Source organism: Gorilla gorilla, chromosome 5, assembly GCF_029281585.2.
Source record: "Gorilla gorilla gorilla isolate KB3781 chromosome 5, NHGRI_mGorGor1-v2.1_pri, whole genome shotgun sequence".
Lineage (NCBI taxonomy): Eukaryota > Metazoa > Chordata > Mammalia > Primates > Hominidae > Gorilla > Gorilla gorilla.
This window is the reverse complement of record NC_073229.2, coordinates 160,770,303-160,789,810: the sequence shown is the minus strand read 5'-3', so window position 1 is coordinate 160,789,810 and position 19,508 is coordinate 160,770,303. Positions and strand designations below refer to the sequence as shown.

The window sequence follows — 19,508 nt, the reverse complement described above, 5'->3', positions numbered from 1 at the left end:
TATATCATTTGCATACTGGTACTTAATTGGTCAGTTCAGCAACTCTTTGTGGCTTCCTCTTGCTTCCTGCCTTCTAGTGATTCAGCTACAGAACTATTTAAATAACAGCAGATAAGTCAACCAATTCATCCTGGGGAGACTTTCCAGTTACTGACCAGTAAGGTGGTTTCCCCCGAGGTCAGCTGTTCCTGAAAGCTGTATGTACTTCCGTCTTTCTCGCTACAGCTGAAACCAATGTCATGAGTCCCCTATCCTTGAGATCAGGGCAGTTGATTGAGTTCAGCCCAAGAGGAATTAAGTAAGAAGGAGATTCCAGGCAACAGTGGATTTCCTTTTCTATAATTTTATACCTTCATTCTTTATTAAAATGCTTTTGTAGCATTAGGATGTGTGTTTGATAAAGATATTTCTGGCAAAAACCACTTTCTTTCTTTTTTTTTTTTTTTTTTTTTTGCATATCTGTCCATAGGATAGATCATGGACAGTATTTTATTGTGATTCAGATACCCGTTTCTCTCATTAGGAGTGAGGCTGAGAAGTTTTATATACATTTGGGAGCTTTTTGTGTTTTTCTTTCTGTGAACTGTTCAGGCATACATATACAGAGACTGACTAGCTGTCCTCCAGACCTGTTTCCTTTTCCTTCTGGGGTTTCCCAGCCTCCTGGCAAGTAACTGTGGCTGGTGGACTGAGGCTTGGGCAATGGATGGTGGGCCTGAGTGGCAACTCTCCCAAGCATGATTCATAAAAACCTCCTATGAGATCCTCCTACTCTTTCTTCCCCATCTGCTGGAAAGATGTTGACACCCAGAGCGACCTATGAAGCTTTCTTTAAAACCAATGTTTGAGGAAATATAGGCAACTCCACCGTCTTATTCTCCATCCAAATAAAGAAGCAGCTCATGTCTACTAGAGAATCATAGTATCTGAGAACCAGGACAGACCTAAGAGATCATCTAGTCCATCTGTTTCCAAAATTTGTTTTCAGTGATGAATCCTTTTTTATACGAATCCTTAAGCAGAACTGTGATATATGACAGTCAGCATATTTTCTCTGGTTTCAGGTATAACAGGATTGGAACCTGTGGTCTAGACCTACAGCATCCCACTCACTCATCCCAACCAAGGCAGCCCCAAGATGCTAATGGAGACGCTTAAGCCCCTGAAGAACAGGCTTAAAGATTATCAATCTGACCCTGAATTTGATAAATATGAAAACTGAGACCCATAAATAGAAATAATTAGTAGTCAGTAAAAATGAGGGGATCAGACCCTCAGTAGACCCACTGAACTTGGGCTTCCTTGACTGTTTTGGTACCCCAGAGATATCCCTCCCAGGGCCTGGGAGGCCCTTTCCTGGCTACCCTCCTGGTTATGCTGGGCAAGGGAGGCAGTCATAACACATGACCGTTCCCTTACATAGCATAATTATGCTGCTCATTGTAACAAGATATTTGACAAAGAATATGGCCTCTTTCAATGGGTGTTTCAGTATGTGTACATTTTTTAAAGTGTCAATTATCTTTTCCCTCCTCTCATCACAAGCAGAATATCTCAGGAGTATATCCTTGCCGGTACCTGTGCTGGTGGAGGACACCAGCAGCAGCAGTGAGTACGGCTCAGTTTCACCCGACACGGAGTTGAAAGTGGACCCCTTCTCTTTCAAAACAAGAGCCAAGTCCTGTGGAGAAAGAGATGTCAAGGGAATTCGGACACTCTTTTTGGGGTAAAGACCTGACTTACTTGGGGTGAGAGAAGTGTGTTGTTAAGTGTGTCATTTTATAAAGGGAACTGTGATTTATGCTGCATAAATTTTCTCAGCATTCCAGATGAGAATTTTGAAGATCACAGTGCTCCTCCTTCCCCTGAAGAAAAAGATTCTGGATTCTTCATGCTGAGGAAGGACAGTGAGAGGCGAGCTACCCTTCACAGGATCCTGACGGAAGACCAAGACAAAATTGTGAGAAACCTAATGGAATCTTTAGCTCAGGTAAATCCTCTCCCAGGTGCTTCATTTCCCAAAGGTTGCATATTTTACCTGTGTCCTAACCGCCTGCAGCTGTCACAGATGATGTGAAAGGCAGGAGGAACCTGTAGTGCTCATCATGATAAACCTACCCCACAGGAAAAAAGAAAGCAAACCCTATGGTAGGGAATATATTAATATGAAAATAGGGAAACGATTTTTTCACTGCATTTTTGAACCTAAGCTATTTTTAAGTCAGAAGCAAATTTTTCACATTGGTGACATTCCAACTAGCCCCTAGAAGCCTCTTTTACTCTTCATTCATTTGTTTATTCATTCCATCAGTAAACACGCATTAAGCCATGTGAGTTGCTAATTCTGACATCAGCATGAGGCTACCTGCCAGTCGCTCCTCTCAGCATTTGGGAAACATCAGCAAATACAACAGAACCCCTGAGCTTGTAAGGTTACATTTAGATGGAGGGTGAAGGGCAAAGGGAAGTAAATTGTAGTGAGTCTTCACTTAATGTAGTTGATAGGTCCTTGTAAACTGTGACTGAAGCAAAATTACGTATAACCAAACCAGTTTTGCCATAGACTAATTGACATAAACAAGAGTTAAGTTCCTATGGCATATTTCTGGTCACAAAAACATAACCAAGCTCCTAAATAAAGACTAAAACACTTCTAATATTCTACATTGAAATAAATGTGAACTCTATATACATTTAAGAAAGATGAATAAAAACAAGATAACTATCTACCCAGTTCAAGGCCATGGGCGGCCAGAGCCTATTCTGGCAGCTCAGTACCAGGTGGGCACCCGCCCTGGACAGGACACTATTCCACTGCAGGGTACATCCACACACACACCCACACTCACTCACACTGAGACCACGTAGACACACAAATGAACCTAACGTGCACATCCTTGGGATGCGGAGGAAACTATATGTATTAGTCTGTTCTCACGCTAATAATAAAGACATACCTGAGACTGGGTAATTTATAAAGGAAAGAAGTTTAACTGATTCACAGTTCCACATGGCTGGGGAGGCCTCACAGTCATGGTGGAAGGTGAATGAGGAGCAAAGTCACATCTTACATGGTGGCAGGCAAGAGAGCTTGTGCAGGAGAATTCCCATCTATAAAACCATCAGATCTCATGAGACTTATTCACTATCACAAGAACATCACAGGAAAGACCCACCCCCGTGATTCAGTTACCTCCCACTGGGTCCCTCCCATGACACATGGGGATTATGGGAGGTACAATTCAAGATGAGATTTGGGTGGGGACACAGCCAAACCATATCACCAGAGTACCCCAGGTAAGGCCACACAGACATTGAGAAAATGTGCAAATTTGCCAGGCGTGATGGCTCATGCCTGTAATCTCAGCACTTTGGGAGGCTGAGGTGGGTGGATCACGAGGTCAGGAGATTGAGACCATCCTGGCTAACACGGTGAAACCCCGTCTCTACTAAAAATACAAAAAATTAGCCAGGCATGATGGTGGGCGCCTGTAGTCCTAGCTACCCAGCTGAGGCAGGAGAATGACGTGAACCCGGGAGGCGGAGCTTGCAGTGAGCTGAGATCACGCCACTGCACTCCAGCCTGGGTGACAGAGGGAGACTCTGTCTCAAAAAAAGAAAGAAAAGAAAATCTGCAAACTCCACACAGACAGTGGCCCCTACCAGGAATCAATTCTTTTTTTTCTCATCAAGGTTATAAGGAAACAACATTGGGCAAAACAGTGTTATTTGAGGATCTGCTGTATATAATAGTTTAGAAGGCCATATGTACTCTGAAGAAAACAAAAGCTTGTCAGTGAACCTATCATTCCTTGGTGTACTAGTTTGCTAGGGCTGTGTCTTAGTCCATTTTCTGTTGCTATAACAGAATACGTGAGACTCAGTAATTTATAAAGAAAAGAGGTTTATTTGGGCTCATGGTTCTGGAGGCTAGGAAGTCCAAGATCCAGTGGCCCATCTGCACCTGGTGAGGGCCTCATGCTGCTTCAACTCATGGTAGAAAGTAGAAAGGCATTGGGGCTTGAGTGGAAAAAAGAGACAAGGAGAGCCAACTGGCTTTATGACATCTTGCTTTCCTGAGAACTAACCCAGTCTGTTGAGAACTACATTAACTGCATTAATCCCTTCATGAGCCTCATGACCCAAATGCCTCTTTAAAGACTCTGCCACCTCTCAGTATCATTACATTGGCTATTAAATTTCAACATGAATTTTGACAGGACAAATCACATCCAAACCAGGGCAAGCAACCATAACAAACTATCACATACTGGGTGGCTTACACAACAGAAATGTGTTTTCTCACAGTTCTGGAGGCTGAAAGTCCAGGATCAAGGGGTTGGCAGGTTTGGTTTCTCCTGAGGCCTATCTGCTTAGCTTGCAGATGGCCACCTTCTTATCGTGTGCTCAAATGGCCTTTTCTGGTGCACTTGCAGCCCTGGTGTCTCTTCCTCTTCTGATATGGACACCAGAAACATCAGTTCAATTGGATTAGGGCCCCACCCTTACGACCTCACTTAGTCCTAATTATCCCTTTTGAGGCCCTGTCTCCAAATATATCCCATTGAGTGTTAGGGCTTCAACATATGAATTTGGAGGACACAGAACCATAATACCTGGGAAAATGTGTTCCCTGGAATTCTGTGTACAAATACAAGGAAGAATCCCGTTCCCAAATATGCACCAGGAGAAAAATGGATTTCCCTCAGCCCCAAGCTTCTTGTGGATACAACCTCCCACAGACACACTCAGTCCCTGGTATGACACTTCTCATCCTCTTTTAGTTCAGTGGGTACTGGGAACTCATCTACCTGCCTCCCTTGCCGTGGCCTCCACCTGTCCTTCATGATCACTGTGGACTACTACACATAGCTTCTTCCCTCCCTGTGTCCTGAGGAAATAGCTGCAAAAAAAGGTTGGGGCTAGAGGAGTCTAGCCAAGTTTTTAAAGTCTCTCAGTACAACAGTTTACCTGTTCTCATCTTTTATTGAGATGTAAATGGAGCAAAGCTCTCTCTTGGCTCTTACTAAACAATCTCAGCCTGTCTCTGTCTTGAACACCTCACTGTGCTTCTTTGCTAAACATTTTATCGCCTTAGGAATTCCCTAATGTCCACCTCTTTAGATCTCATAGAAGGAGCTGAAAGGCCATATATGTGCCAGTAGGGCCTCAGTACAAGGAGAGCTGAAATGAGTGTTTTCTACACACTCTCAAAAACCTTGACTTGGGTCCTAAAGGAAAGCTGTCTCGGGCAGTTACTCTGAGGCCCAGGAAGAAGGTGCTCTAGAGTGAGGGGTAGCTGGCCTCTGAGTCCAGGGAGGATGAGTGTCATGCATGCTTCGTGGCGGTGGAGACTGGAGTGGTCTCGAGCCATCAGCTTTCTCTCTGGCCTTTCCTTTGGCTCACGGTGATCATTCAAAGACTTAGAATAGGACTGGGTTGACCCAAGAAGAGGAACCAAGCTGGATGGAGAGAGCAGCTGGGCAGCCCTTGGAGTTCTTTCATTTATTCATTCAACAAATACTTATTGAGCATCAGTCGAAGGCCAGGCACTGTACTATGTGCTGGGGATGCCGTGGCAAACCGAACAAAAATATCTGCATCCCCTTGAAGTTGACATTCTACCAGAAGAGGAAAAACTATACATATATATAAAACATATAGTAATAACAGCTAACATTTTCTTTAGGCCAGGTACTGTTCTTAGTATTCCATGTGTATTTGCTCATTTAATCTTCATGACAGTAATACTATACCAGTAGTTCTATTAGCATCCTCATTTTACGAATGAGGAAACAGGCACGGAGGACTTGAGTAGTTTGCCGAAGTCATGAAGTCCTAAGTGAGGGAGTTAGGATTTTGACCCAGGCAGTTTGGCTCTGAAGTTTTTGCTTTAACCACCACATTGCTCTGCCTCGCTGGTAGGCCCGATGGTGACAAGTGCTAGGAAAACATAAAGTGGGGTGGGGATTAGGCGTTGGAGGTGAAGAAGGAAAGTAAATCACCATTAGCCACTGCAGAGTGAAGGCCTCTCCTGTGGACCTTTAAGATGCTTGATTTTAGGTCAAAAACACATAAAACCCAGGAATTGTCTAAATCTCTAATTACCCCCAAAGAATGTGCTTTTCCAGTACAGGAAATGCCAGCTTGTTGGGGTCTATTCTTTGTCTCCCTGCTGGACCATAGCGCCATAAGGGATAGGACTGCCTTGGTCATCACTTCTATGACTGTGCTGAAATACTTAAATGTGGGAGTGGTTAGTCATATTCAATTGTTTGGTGCCTCCTGGTTTTAAAGTGCATTTGAATGTTCTCTGTAAAAGGAGAAATGAAAGAAAACCTTAAAAGCAACCATCAGAGGGCATGCCTTAGGGGACCAGCATGAAGCTACCAGTGAGTACCCGAAACTGCTGATCAGAATCACATGCTGAATCCATAATGGCCACATGATGGTGGGGGCCCTTCTGACTGCTGTTAAGGATGTTGGGAATCCTTTCCTGTGACATCAAATGGTGATTCAGTGGTAGAACAGGTCCTGACCCAGGTTGACAGCTGCTATTGCAGGTCATTGGGGCAGTAGAATGGAATGGTTAGGAGCTTGGGCTTAGCTTGCTGTTTGAGGCCTGGTTCCATCACTTAAAGGCTGTGCAATTTGGGCAACCGATTTAACTTCTCAGAGCCTGAACCTCCTCATCTATGATGGAGGAGTCTACTTTATAAGCTTGCTATCGGGAGTAACTGAGATTGTGAGTGATTTAAATCATAACAGAAAATATTCCACAATTGTTAACTGTTATTGTTATCATTATCAAGCAGGCTAATAATAGTTATCTAATATCTTTAATTTTTTTCTACAATCAATCAGAAGTAATTATTGCCATTGTATTGTTTCTAGATACATATTTGTATCTATATTTAAGCCTACACTTCATAACAAAACCAAATCTAGATATTGGTCAGGTCCTCAAACCCTTAAACCATGAAAAGCCTTTTAATCTGTAACATCCTTCTGAAATCCTTTCCTGGTTTTTGAGGAAGTTTAAAGGATAAAGACTGGAGAGCATCTTTGCAGAAGACCCTGTGTGTTAGTCAGGGTTCTCTAGAGGGACAGAACTAATGGAATACATATATATGTAAAGGGGAGTTTATTAAGTATTAACTCACATAATCAAAAGGTCCCACAATAGGCTGTCTGCAGGCTGAGGAGCATGAAGAGCCAGTCTGAGTTCCAAAACTGAAGAACTTGGAGTCTAATATTCGAGGGCAGGAAGCATCTAGCACAAGAGAAAGATGTAGGCTGGGAAGCTAGGTCACTCTCTCTTTTCACATTTTTCTGCCTGCTTATATTCCAGCCGCACTGGCAGCTGATTGAATTTTGACCACCCAGATTAAGGGTGGGTCTGCCTTTCCCAGCCCACAGACTCAAATGTTAATCTCCTTTGGCAACACCCTCACAGACACACCCAGGATCAATACTTTGTATCCTTCGATCCAATCAAGTAGACACTCAGTATTAACCATCACAACCTGGTACTAGGAGTGCAGGAAATGCATACCGTTAAATCTATGCTGATGCTGAGTCAGGCTCACCAGATACTAGCCAAGACGCTTGTTTTTGAAGGCACATGAGTGAGTTAACATGGAGAGACTGGAGTCAGAACAGAAATAAATGATGACGTAAGTAGATGAAATAGTCTGAACAGAAAACATTTCCCAGAGTAGAGCATGTTCCTTTGCAGGACAGTAGCACACACATCAAAAAACCAGAAGCAACATGTTTTTCTGTTGTGAAAACAAAGTTAATGTCGAAAAAAAAGTTTGCCATTTGAAGTTTGCTATTGGCAAACATGTTGCAACTGAGTTTTTACTAAGAGAAGCTTCCAATTTCTGCATAACTCACATTTTTCTTCTTGAACATGTTTTCATGATGTTATGATTTTGCCTGTGAATCTTTACCTTGGGTGCAATTTAGTTTGTGGTAAGGAAAAAACCAACAAAGTTTATAATGGTTCCCATTGTGATTTTAAAGTATTCCTTTAATGACAGCTTTCAAGCTTTTCAATATAATCTTATCTCATGAAAACATAAACATGAGACCAAGCTTCCAAATGAAAATATATTAAGAGAAAGAACTCGATGGTGCATTTCTTTTTTATTTTAATAGACTCCTAGAAATTATAATTTTCACAGCCCAGTGGAGGAATTTTAATTTTAATGGTACAGTAAGAAAATGTACAATATAAAATAAAAATGATATAATAGTTTCTTAAAGTTTCTTATATTTTCTTAAAGTTAAATGGGAACAAATAACATCCTACTGTGCTTCCTTAAAGAAGCAGTGTGGGCCGGGCATGGTGGCTCATGCCTATAGTCCCAGCACTTTGGGATTACAGCACTCAGGAGGCTGAGGCAGGTGGATCACTTGAGGTCACGAGTTCAAGACCAGCCTGGCCAACATGGCGAAACCTCAGCTCTACTAAAAATACAAAAGTTAGCTGGGCATGACAGGTGCCTGTAATCCCAGCTACTTGGGAAGCTGAGGTAGGAGAATCACTTGAAGTTGGGAGGCAGAGGTTGTGGTGAGCTGAAATGGAGCCACTGCACTCCAGCCTGGGTGACAAAGCAAGACTTTGTCAAAAAATAAATATAAATAAATAAATAAAGAAAGAAAGAAAGAAAGAAAGAAAAAGAAAGAAAGAAAGAAAGAAGCAGCAGTATGCGTTGCTCAAAGGAGAAAAGTTCCATCTGAGGTTGGGGAAAGTGGCTCACATCTATAATCCCAGCACTTTGGGAGGCTGAGGTGGGAGGATCACTTGAGCCCAGGAATTTGAGACCAGCCTGGGCAACTTAGCAAAACCCAGTCTCTACAAAAAGTTTTTAAAAAAATTATCTGGGTGTGGTGGCACATGCCTATAGTCCCTAGCTGCTCAGGAGGCTGAGGTGGGAAGAGAGCTAGAACCCAGGAGTTAGAGGCTGCAGTGAGCTATGATTGTGCCACTGCACTCCAGCCTGGGTGACAAAGAGAGGCCCTGTCTCTTAAAAAAAAAATAAAAAGAAAAAATCATTTTGAGAAAGAGCATTTGTTTGAACATTGTAATATATTTTAGTGTAATAAAATAGTCCATCAGTCTGTTCTTAGAAGCAATTGCTTCATTGATGGGTAAGGGGTAGTTTCAGAAATGAAGTTTGAGATCAGCCCCTCTTGGTTGCAAGGAACTGACACACCGTTAGGACAACTGAAGTACCAAGGACATGTTATAGGTAGACACGCATAGCAATAAGGGAAGTAGACTCTTAAGGAATTCCAATCATAGTGCCTAGCCGAGTCTCACAGACACTGAAAACAGAATATGAGCCTGAGGAACTTCAAGTCCCCGGAGTTTGCACATCTTTTCTCTGGCTTGGTTGCTGTTGACCTGCTTGGTGTGCATTTCTGTTCTTGTCCACTTCTCCTCTCTCTCCCTGATATGGTTTGGCTGTGTCGCCACCCAAATCTCATCTTGAATTGTAACTCCCACAATTCCCATGTGTTGTGGGAGGAACCCAGTGGGAGGTGATTGAATTATGGGGGCAGGTCTTTCCTGTGCTGTTCTTGTGATAGTGAATGAGTCTCACAAGATTTGATGCTCTTAAAAAATGGGAGTTTGCCTGCACAAGCTCTCTCTTTTTGCCTGCTGCCATCCACGTAAGATGTGACTTGCTCCTCCTTGCCTTCCGCCGTGATTGTGAGGCTTCCCCAGCCACGTGGAACTGTAAGTCCAATTAAACCTCTTTCTTTTGTAAATTGCCCAGTCTCGGGTATGTGTTTTCAGCAGTGTGAAAATGAACTAATACACTCCCTATTGTCTTTCTCAATTCCATTGCTTCTGCTATGGTTGGACATATTCATGACCCTATTTTATAGCTTCTCTTTCCGGGCAGACTTTCAGGTTGAGATCCTATGGCTTATTGCTCAAATCTCTTTTTAGTTCCCAATTAAAATTTCTGAAAGAATCTTATGGCCTTAGTCTTTTTGGGCAAAGCTTTGTTATCTGACTATATCATGGCTACTGACCAGCGTGTGGGGCAGGTACCTTTTCTCTCTGATTATTTCTTGGTGTTGGTAGGAGGATTGAAGAGGAGCCATATAGTTCAAAATATGGTCTTTCCTTTGGAGACATTTGGAGTCCAGTTCTTCTCAGAAAGGGGTGTGGGAAGTATGGTGGCTCATGCCTGGAATCCCAGCACTTTGGGAAGTAGTGATGGGAGGCTGGCTTGAGCCCAGGAGTTCGAGACCAGCCTGGGCAATATAGTGAGACCTTGTCTCTACCAAAAGAAAAAAAATGTGGGGGCAGGGGGTATGGAGATAGGATTCCCATGGCAGGTATATCCAGCATATGTTGACGGAAGGATTGTTGATTTTTATTCACAGGGGGCTGAAGAACCGAAACTAAAATGGGAACACATCACAACCCTCATTGCAAGCCTCAGAGAATTTGTGAGATCCACTGACCGAAAAATCATAGCCACCACACTGTCAAAGCTGAAACTGGAGCTGGACTTCGACAGCCATGGCATTAGCCAAGTCCAGGTGGTACTCTTTGGTTTTCAAGATGCTGTAAGTATGATATTTTGCCAGTGTTTTCCCACACACTAAAACTAGTTAGAAAAATAAGATAAAACATAAGTTCTGTTATTTTTCTTTTAAAATTCCAGTGAACTCTATTCTTTTTGGATGAAAAATGTGAGATATTCGCCTCTCAGTGTGCTTCTAAGTATCTGATTTGTTGTTTTGTGTGTTTGCATTCCCCAAATTAAAAAACACATAAAACCAAATCACCATGGAAAATAACAAAATATTTCCCATGGCTGAACTTCGTTCTTATGAAATTATGTTGGGTCATTGTTTATTTTGACAACTTTAGCAACATAACACACTTTAGTCATACATTTTCTAATGCTATATGAGAAATGCCATCTAGTGGCCATTGAGAAAAATTTAACAGTACAGATTGAAATGGTCACTGCTGAATAAAACCAGTTAATTTTTTTCCAGTTTTTCTCTAGTTTTCATACAGAACATTTTTAACATGTTTGTTTCATAAATACCTACTCTGTTCTAGCCAGAAGTATACTTTCAGAGTACAGAGCATCACTGATTAAAAATTAAAGCACATGATCTAATGAGAGATTGCTGAGAAGTCTTCTCTCCAAAATTGAGTTGCTATGCAACACAAACTAAAGCCAGTCTTCTGTACTGCGTTCAGAACCCTCTGTGTTATTCTTGGGTGAGACTTATCTGTGGAACTCAGTGCCAAAAAAGCCTCAAGCCACCTCCAGGAGACCCTTAACAAGATGTGGGAGACTGAAATAAAAGGGTTCTTGATGGTGCTTGTGGTATAAATATGGAAGTATAATTTTATTTAAATTCCAAAATTAATTCAGCCCTAATGTGTGTATTGCTTCTTTGTAGAAAGTGTGTTGACAATTTTATTTGCAACATCAAATGATCCCCAATTTAAAGCCAAATTGGAATCCTTCAATAACTACTAGCATTCTCTGAGACACTGTGTAAGCCACTTGGTCTTTATGCTATATTGTGGGCAGGGACAAGAGTCCTGACTTGATTGAGGGCATAAGAAATTAAAGCAACTGGCAAAGCCTATCACTAATATTAAATGCTAAAAGCATGCTTATGCTGCAACTAGGGAAACCCAACTGCCTGCAAGTAGAGTGAAATAATTTAGCCAATTTGCACTTGCCCACACATTTGGCTTCTAGCCTAGAGGTTGGAAAGCAAGTTTGCTGTAGAATTCAGACTGAGAGCTATTGGGTTGTACTCCTGGGCCTTGGGCCAGGTCAGACACACACACACACACACACACACACACACACACACACGTGTACACACACACGCCTGCTCTTGCTCATTCACTGTCCAGGATGAGAATGAACCCAAAGTATGGGCCCTATGATGTAATTTGCTATGTAATAAAGAGCTGAGAGGAGCAGGTCATGGTTATAACAGATCCCTCTTCCACCTAATAAGAATGTAAATTCTTTTTTTTTTTTGAGATGGAGTCTCCCTCTGTTGGCTAGGCTGGAGTGCAGTGGCATGATCTCAGCTCACTGCAACCTCTGCCTCCCGGGTTCAAGCAATTCTTGTGCCTCAGCCTCCCGAGTAGCTGGAACTACAGGTGCCTGCCACCATGCCCAGCTAATTTTTGTATTTTTAGTAGAGATTGGGTTTTGCCATGTTGGCCAGGCTGGTCTTGAACTCCTGGCCTCAGGTGATCCGCCCGCATCGGACTCCCAAAGTGCTGGGATTACAGGGCGTGAGCCACCATGTCCAGCCAGTATGTAAATTCTTTAAAGAAATGAAGGTACCAGGACAAACTCAGCCTGGATGGATTTTCTAGAACAAGTGGGAACCTAGCAAGGGTTCATTTCCTGTGCAACTACTACGATGAAGTCCTCAAACTGACTCTCTTCCAAACTAGGGGATTTTGATGAAGATGGACCAAGGACAGGCATGAGCAACTGGAGCTCCAGCTCTTGACCTGGGTTTGTGGCTGGGTCACCATCTCCCCAGCCGCAGTAGGGATGGTGATTAAATTTTTGGAATTTAAATAAAATTATACTTCCATAATCATACTATAGATACTCAGAGGTATCTAACCAGAGCCCTGTTGGGGAAATAGCCTCTTTTTTTAGAGGTCTGTGTAAGCCAGCAGGTAGTAGAGTTAACCCAAAATTTAAGTGAGCTTGTCATAGTCTTATGCTAAAAGCTTGTTTTTAGAAAGGTAATGCACATGATAAATACATAAAATTGAATATAATTCAAGCTTAAAAAGGAAAGAAATCCTGACACATGCTACAACATGAATGAAGCTTAGAGATGTTATGCCAAGTGAAACAAACCATTCACATAAGGCCAAATACTGTAATTCCACTTATATGAAGGTACCTACGGTAGTGAAATTTATAAGAGACAGAAATTAAAATGCTTGTTTTCAGGGACTGTGGGGAGGGAGAAATGGGAACTCACTGTTTAATGAGTATAGAGTTTTAGTTTTGCAAGATAAAGAGTTCTGTGGATGGATGGCGGTGATGGTAGTACAATAATGTGAATGTACTTAATGCCACTGAACCATACACTTAAAAATGGCTAAGATGGCCAGGCACGGTGGCTCATGTCTGCAATGCCAGCACTTTGGGAGGCTGAGGCAGGAGGATTGCTTGAGCCCCGGAGGCACAGGTTGCAGTGAGTCATGATCCCGCCACTGCACTCCACCCTGGGTGACAGAGCAAGACCGTGTCTCCAAAACAAACGAAATAATAATAATAAGAAGAAGAAGTAATTGAAAATAATGAACAGTAAGAACAGCCTTTATTTTTATTTAAAGTCTCTTAGACCCTGTTTTCCTCCTTCACCCCCTCCCTCCATCCATTCTGCAGACATTATAAAAGCTAAAAACTGCACATTCTGAGTCCCAAAGAAGCAACATTCTCATTTGAACCAGACTGCCTTTCACTTAAATAACTTATTTGCTTACATGGGGCTCACTAAACTTTGATTTGAAGTAGCAGTTTTTACTTTGTTTTCCAATGACATAAAGAATTACAAAGAATTCAAGGTGAAGAAACTTCTTAGTTGTTTTGTAAATGGAACTTCATACAAGTGCTTGGATCAGCTAGGCTATTTGCAATTAAAAATTAAAGTAGGCTAAATGTCACTCTCTCTCCAGGTCAATAAAGTTCTTCGGAATCATAACATCAAGCCGCACTGGATGTTTGCCTTAGACAGTATCATTCGGAAGGCGGTACAGACAGCCATTACCATCCTGGTTCCAGGTCAGAGATATTTAATTACTCTGCACATATTTAGTGCTTGGATATTTTAGATTACTGTTCATCTGTTATTTCTGATATCACCTTAGTACTTTAAGAACCATACTACCCTTTTTTAAAGAAATATTTTCAACATCACCAAATAGTACATATAGTGTGGATAATGGTACACCAAGCAAAATATTTACTAAGAATGAGGAAGACTTGCTTCCCCTGTCTTTAAGGAATGTGTTTGGATGTGAAGAGAAAAAGTATACAGGTGATTCAGATAAATACGCATTTCAAAATATAGATATCTGGACCACAAAACACATTCCTACATCTTTTACCCAGTGGTTCCCAAATCTTCCAATGTATTGAGCAATTTAAGGAGGTATTGCATAGCTCGTTGCATTGAGCAATTTAATTGTCTTTAAAATTACAGCTTTCAAAGCCCCATCTGAAGCCAAATAAGAATCTGCCAGGAATAAAGCCCAGGAATCTGATTTTTTTTTAAAGACTAGTCTTTTAGAGCAGTTTAAGATTCACAGCAAAATTGAGTGGAAGATACAGAGATTTTGCACATACCCCTTAGGCTAACACATGCATAGCCTCCTCCATTATCAAGGTCCCCCACAGAGTGGTATATTGGTTACAATCAGTGAATCTACATTGACACGTTATCATCACCAAGAGTCCATAGTTCACATTAGGGTTCAGTCTTGGTGTTGTACATTCTCTAGGAATTCTACATATATAATAACATGTATCCACCATTATAGTATCATAAAGAATATTTTCACAGCCCTAAACATCCTGCTTGTTCCATCTGTAAGAACTTGATTTTAATACAGCTCTCAGGTCATGTCGATGAATAGCCAAGTTTGGAAATCACTGGTCTAGACACAGCCCCAGCTATGTTGGCAGTGAGATACAAAAGGGGTAGTGTTGATGAAACAAGGCTTTTTGGCATAAGTGAGGAGTGTATTCATACTCTAAGGCAAAACCTCCAACGTGTTTTGATAGTCTACCCATTAATAAAAAATTGTAAGCAAAGCTCTTCCACCCTGTGTGTGTGTTGGGGTGGTGGGTGGATGCATGGATGCATGGATGAGTATGTAGGTAGGTAGAAAGAAAGAGCAGTTGACCAATTTTACATGGATAGATACAGATTTATATATATTTATATAAACAAATTAGAAACATGTTCTGTTGTACTAATTTGTACCTATATTATAAAGCATTCTGAAATATAAATTTAAAAGGATAAGATCAATATGAAATATTTTCATTTTAGTTTTTCTTTTTTTTTTTTTTTTAAGTAGAGATGAAGTCTCACTCTGTTGCCCAGGCTAGTCTCAAACCCCTGGGCTCAAGCTGTCCTCCCGCCTCGGCCTCCCAAAGTGCTGTGATTACAGGCGTGAGCTGCTGCACCTGGCCCTGAAATATTTTTAAATTAAAATTATTTATAAATGGTACTACAAACTTTTAAGTTCAGGCCAACCCTTCTGAGTTGTGGAATTCCCTCTCTTCTCATAGAACACTTGAGTGTTTGACATGAGAGCGAGAGCATCCGTGTCAATCTTTATGTCAAACATTGGTCAAGATTAACTTATTTCTTATGTAAGAAAGAAACAGAAGTTCTGCTATCCCTGAACATGTTACTTCTACCTGGAACACACCTCCACCCCATGTCTCTCGTGTCCTGTGGCTTGCACCTTTGCATTCTTCAGGCCACCGAGAGTCTGGACCTATCCCCAAATCTAAAGTAGGCTTCCTCTGTTATTCTCTCTCCTTGGAAATGGTTTTCACCTATTTGTGATGCCACAATCTGAAACTACTTTTGTTTCTAGTTTAATGGCTGTTACCCTCACCAGAGGGTAACTGTTTGTGGTTTATTTTATTCTGAGCCTAGCATACTGTCCAGCACAGTGTCTGGAAAACAGCGGATCCCTGATTCATATTTGGTTGAAACAATAAGTAAATGAGTTTCACCTGATTATAACAAATTAGGGTGGAAAATTTGCATGGTGTAGAAACTTAGAAAAAAATTCTAGAGAGCCTTTGAAGCACATGATTAGTAGTTGGATGTGAACCTAAGAAATTCATGCTCTAAGGAAGTCAAGCAATATTTATATTCAGATACTTTATCATTAGGATAAGGCTGGTTGTAGGGAATGTGCTATAGAGGGGTTAGATATTCAAAAGATCTATGGGATGAAGGGGGAATAGTGTATATCACTGAGAGGGAGAGGTATGGGCCATGAGTTAAACACAGTAGCAACCTAAATTAAGGACACCTAAATGAAGAAAGGAAAAAGAGAGTATATTTTGAAACAACTTAAATAGCATATAAATGATCTGTTTACTTAATTAAAAAAAAACAAACTTCCTTTTAGTAATGATTACCTAATGTAATGTGGTATCCAGAATAGAAAACGAACATTAGTGAAAAACTGAGAATCTGAGTGAAATCTGCAGTTTAGTTAATAGTTTATACCAATGTTAATTTAATCATTCTGAAAAACATGCCATAGTTATGTAAGATATATTAGGAAGAGCTGTGTGGATGGTATACAGGAATTCTTTGTACTATTTTTGCAATGTTTCCATGAATCTAAAATTCTTCCAGAATAGAAAGTTTAAAAAGCAAAAGTAACTGTAGGTGAAACTCTGTTAGGTTTAGGGAGAACAGCAGGGAGGTTGCAGAGAGGGAGCTGTCCTTGCGCGAGTGTCCCAGGGATGGACACTGCTGTGATCAACCATGTGCGGAACAAGGCACATTTTTTATTAAAAGTGTTTGCTAAAGAAAGGACTTTGTTCTTCCACCATGAAATTGGTTTCTTTGAGGCCACTAGGAATTTCTGATTTCAACTGAAGTTACTGTTTGAAAACATTTATTTTTGAAAAGTGGAATTTTTAGAAGAGAATTACATGGACAGTACTTTTTGTATTTCCCTCAGGATAAGAAAAGTCCATATACACTGTATACCAATATACAAATGATGAAATAAGTGGACAAAATGAAGTGATGTCAGTCATTCAACAACTCCATCAAATTTCTAGATGTCCTGAAAGATTTTGTTATGCCATTAAGATATAAAGAAATTACATGAAAAACAGACGGTCTTCAAATGCCCCTGATAAAAATTCCTTTCAGATGCAAGATACTATAGTTAACCTGCCATTTCAGAAGACATGCGAAAGAAGACCACAAATTTTAAAAAGTATACCATCGCTAGTACAATATGCATTGCTTAATGACAGGGCTATGTTCTGAGACATGCGTCCTTAGGCAATTTTGTCATTCTGCAAACATCCTAGAGTGGACTTACACAAACCTAGATGGCAGAGCCTACTAGATGCGCAGGCCTTATGGTATGGCCTGTTGCTCCCGGGCTACAAATTTGTATGGTGTGTTACTATACTGAATATTGTAGGCAATTTTAACACAGTGGTAAGTGTTTGTGTGTCTGAACATACAAAAGGTATAGTAAAATATAGTATTACAATCTTATGGGACCACTGTAATATATGCGATCCATCCTTGACTGAAATGTTATTATACCGTACATGATTGTACGTTCATTTCCTAGATCTGTCTACTGAGAAGACCCAAATCTTGGTTTCTAAATGCCATTCTTCAATAAAAGGAATTGGGTTTCCTTGGAGAAGTGGTTGATTCCAGGCTGGGGGCGGGGGAAATAAAAGATAAGATTGTAGCTGGGCATGGTGTCTCACCCCTGTAATCCTAAGGCTTTGTAAGGCCAAGGCAAGAGGATTGCTTGAGGCCAGGAGTTTGAGACCAGCCCAGCCAAAATATCAAGACCCTGTCTCTAAAAAAATAAAAATAAATTAGGCAGACATAGTGGTGCATGCCCATAGCTACTTGGGAGGCTGAGGTGGGAGGATTGCTTGAGCCCAGGAGATAGAGGCTACAGTGAGCTATGATTGCACTGCTGTACTCCAGCTTGAGCGACAGAGCGAGACCCCATGTCATAAATAAATAAATAAATACCTGGAACACCTTGTGATGCCAGAAATAAGAAAGTGTCAAAAAGGATGGAGATTTATTGAAAGGACACTAGAGCCAACCTGAAAATGTTCCAAACAGTCCAAGCCAGAACAATCTGAACAACAAAATAATGATCATATTGGATTATAGATTATAGAATAAAATAAGCATCTGTGAGTCCATATTAATATAAATAATTGAATAAATAAATATATGGACGAGAAAGATCACCTTTTTGTTATAGTAGAATTGTGATTGATAAATAAAAATGAATGAGGAAAACAGAAAATCACCAGTAGGCAAACACCACAGTAATAATTATTGCAGGCAAGGACCATCAATGACAGCTAAAGTAGTCAAAAGAATGAGGAGAAACAGGATATGTGGATGGTTTTCAAAGTGTCTCCCCACAAGATATTTACTAACTACAAGGAGAAAACAGTAATTTTACAGTGAAGGAATGTGGCAGACACCCCCTCAACCAAATGATCAAGGTAAGCATCACTAGTAGGAAGACACATCAGCGTCATGTACCTCCTGATAGGATGCCCTGAGAAGGACACAGCGTCACACTGTGGTGTTCTTGCCAAAAATGCACAACCTCAACCTAATCACAAGAAGACATCAGTGAACCTCAAATAAAAGACATTGTACAAAAACCTGACCAATACTCCTCAAAAGGGTGAAGGTCGTGAGAAATAAAGAAATACTAGCTACATATTGGAAGAGACTAAGGCGACATGACAACTAATTATAATGAGGGATCCTTGATCAGAAAAAGGACATTGGTAGGAAAACTGGTGAAATTCAAATAATGTCCATAGATTAGTTAATAGTATTGTGTCAAAGTCAGGTGTGGTGACTCACATCTATAATACCAGCACTTTGGGAGGCTGAGGTGGGAGGATTGCTTGAGCCTAGGAGTTTGAGATCACCCCAGGCAGTGTGGCAAAACCGCATCTCTACATAAAAAATACAAAAATAAGTCAGGCATGGCGGCATGTGCCTGTGGTCCTGGCTACTAGGGAGGCTGAGGTGAGAGGATCAATTGAGCCCAGGAGGTCAAGGCCACAGTGAGCTGAGATTGCACCACTGCACTCTGGCCTGGGGGATAGAGTGAGACCCTGTCTCAAAAAAAAAAAAAAAATAGTATTGTATCAATGTTAATTTCCTGGTTTTGATAATAGTGCCAAAGGTATATAAACTGTTAAGGCGAGAGCAAGTGGCTGAAGGCTATACAGGAACTCTCTGCACTATTTTTGCAACTTCTCTGTTATCCTAAAATTATTTCAAAATAAAAAGTTAAAAAAAAAAGTGTTTAGGCCGGGCGCGGTGGCTCACGCCTATAATCCCAGCACTTTGGGAGGCCGAGGCGGGCAGATCACGAGGTCAGGAGATCAAGACCATCCTGGCTAACACAGTGAAACCCCATCTCTACTAAAAATACAAAAAATTAGCCGGGCGAGGTGGTGGGCGCCTGTAGTCCCAGCTACGTGGGAGGCTGAGGCAGGAGAATGGCGTGAACCCCGGGGGGTGGAGCCTGCAGTGAGCCGAGATGGCGCCACTGCACTCCAGCCTGGGTGAAAGAGCGAGACTCCTTCTCAAAAAAAAAAAAAAGTGTTTAATCTTTTTTCCAAAAGGAGCACACAGAACAGAGAATACAGTACAAGTCCCTTAAGAATTTG

At 41.2% G+C, this 19,508-nt stretch overlaps 1 protein-coding gene across 2 annotated transcripts in view; it reads left to right on the top strand.

Moving 5' to 3' along the window:
* The window catches only part of MAP3K5 (mitogen-activated protein kinase kinase kinase 5), a 236,836-nt gene that overhangs the window by 199,759 nt on the left and 17,569 nt on the right, over window positions 1-19,508 (top strand). The window contains exons 23-26 of one of the 2 annotated variants that reach the window (XM_055391191.2): window positions 1,546-1,726; window positions 1,822-1,990; window positions 10,411-10,596; window positions 13,727-13,832. In XM_055391191.2, the coding sequence (XP_055247166.1) occupies window positions 1,546-1,726; window positions 1,822-1,990; window positions 10,411-10,596; window positions 13,727-13,832 (642 nt within the window). The remainder of the gene's footprint in view (window positions 1-1,545; window positions 1,727-1,821; window positions 1,991-10,410; window positions 10,597-13,726; window positions 13,833-19,508) is intronic. The other variant, XM_019030003.4, reaches the window with a different exon arrangement.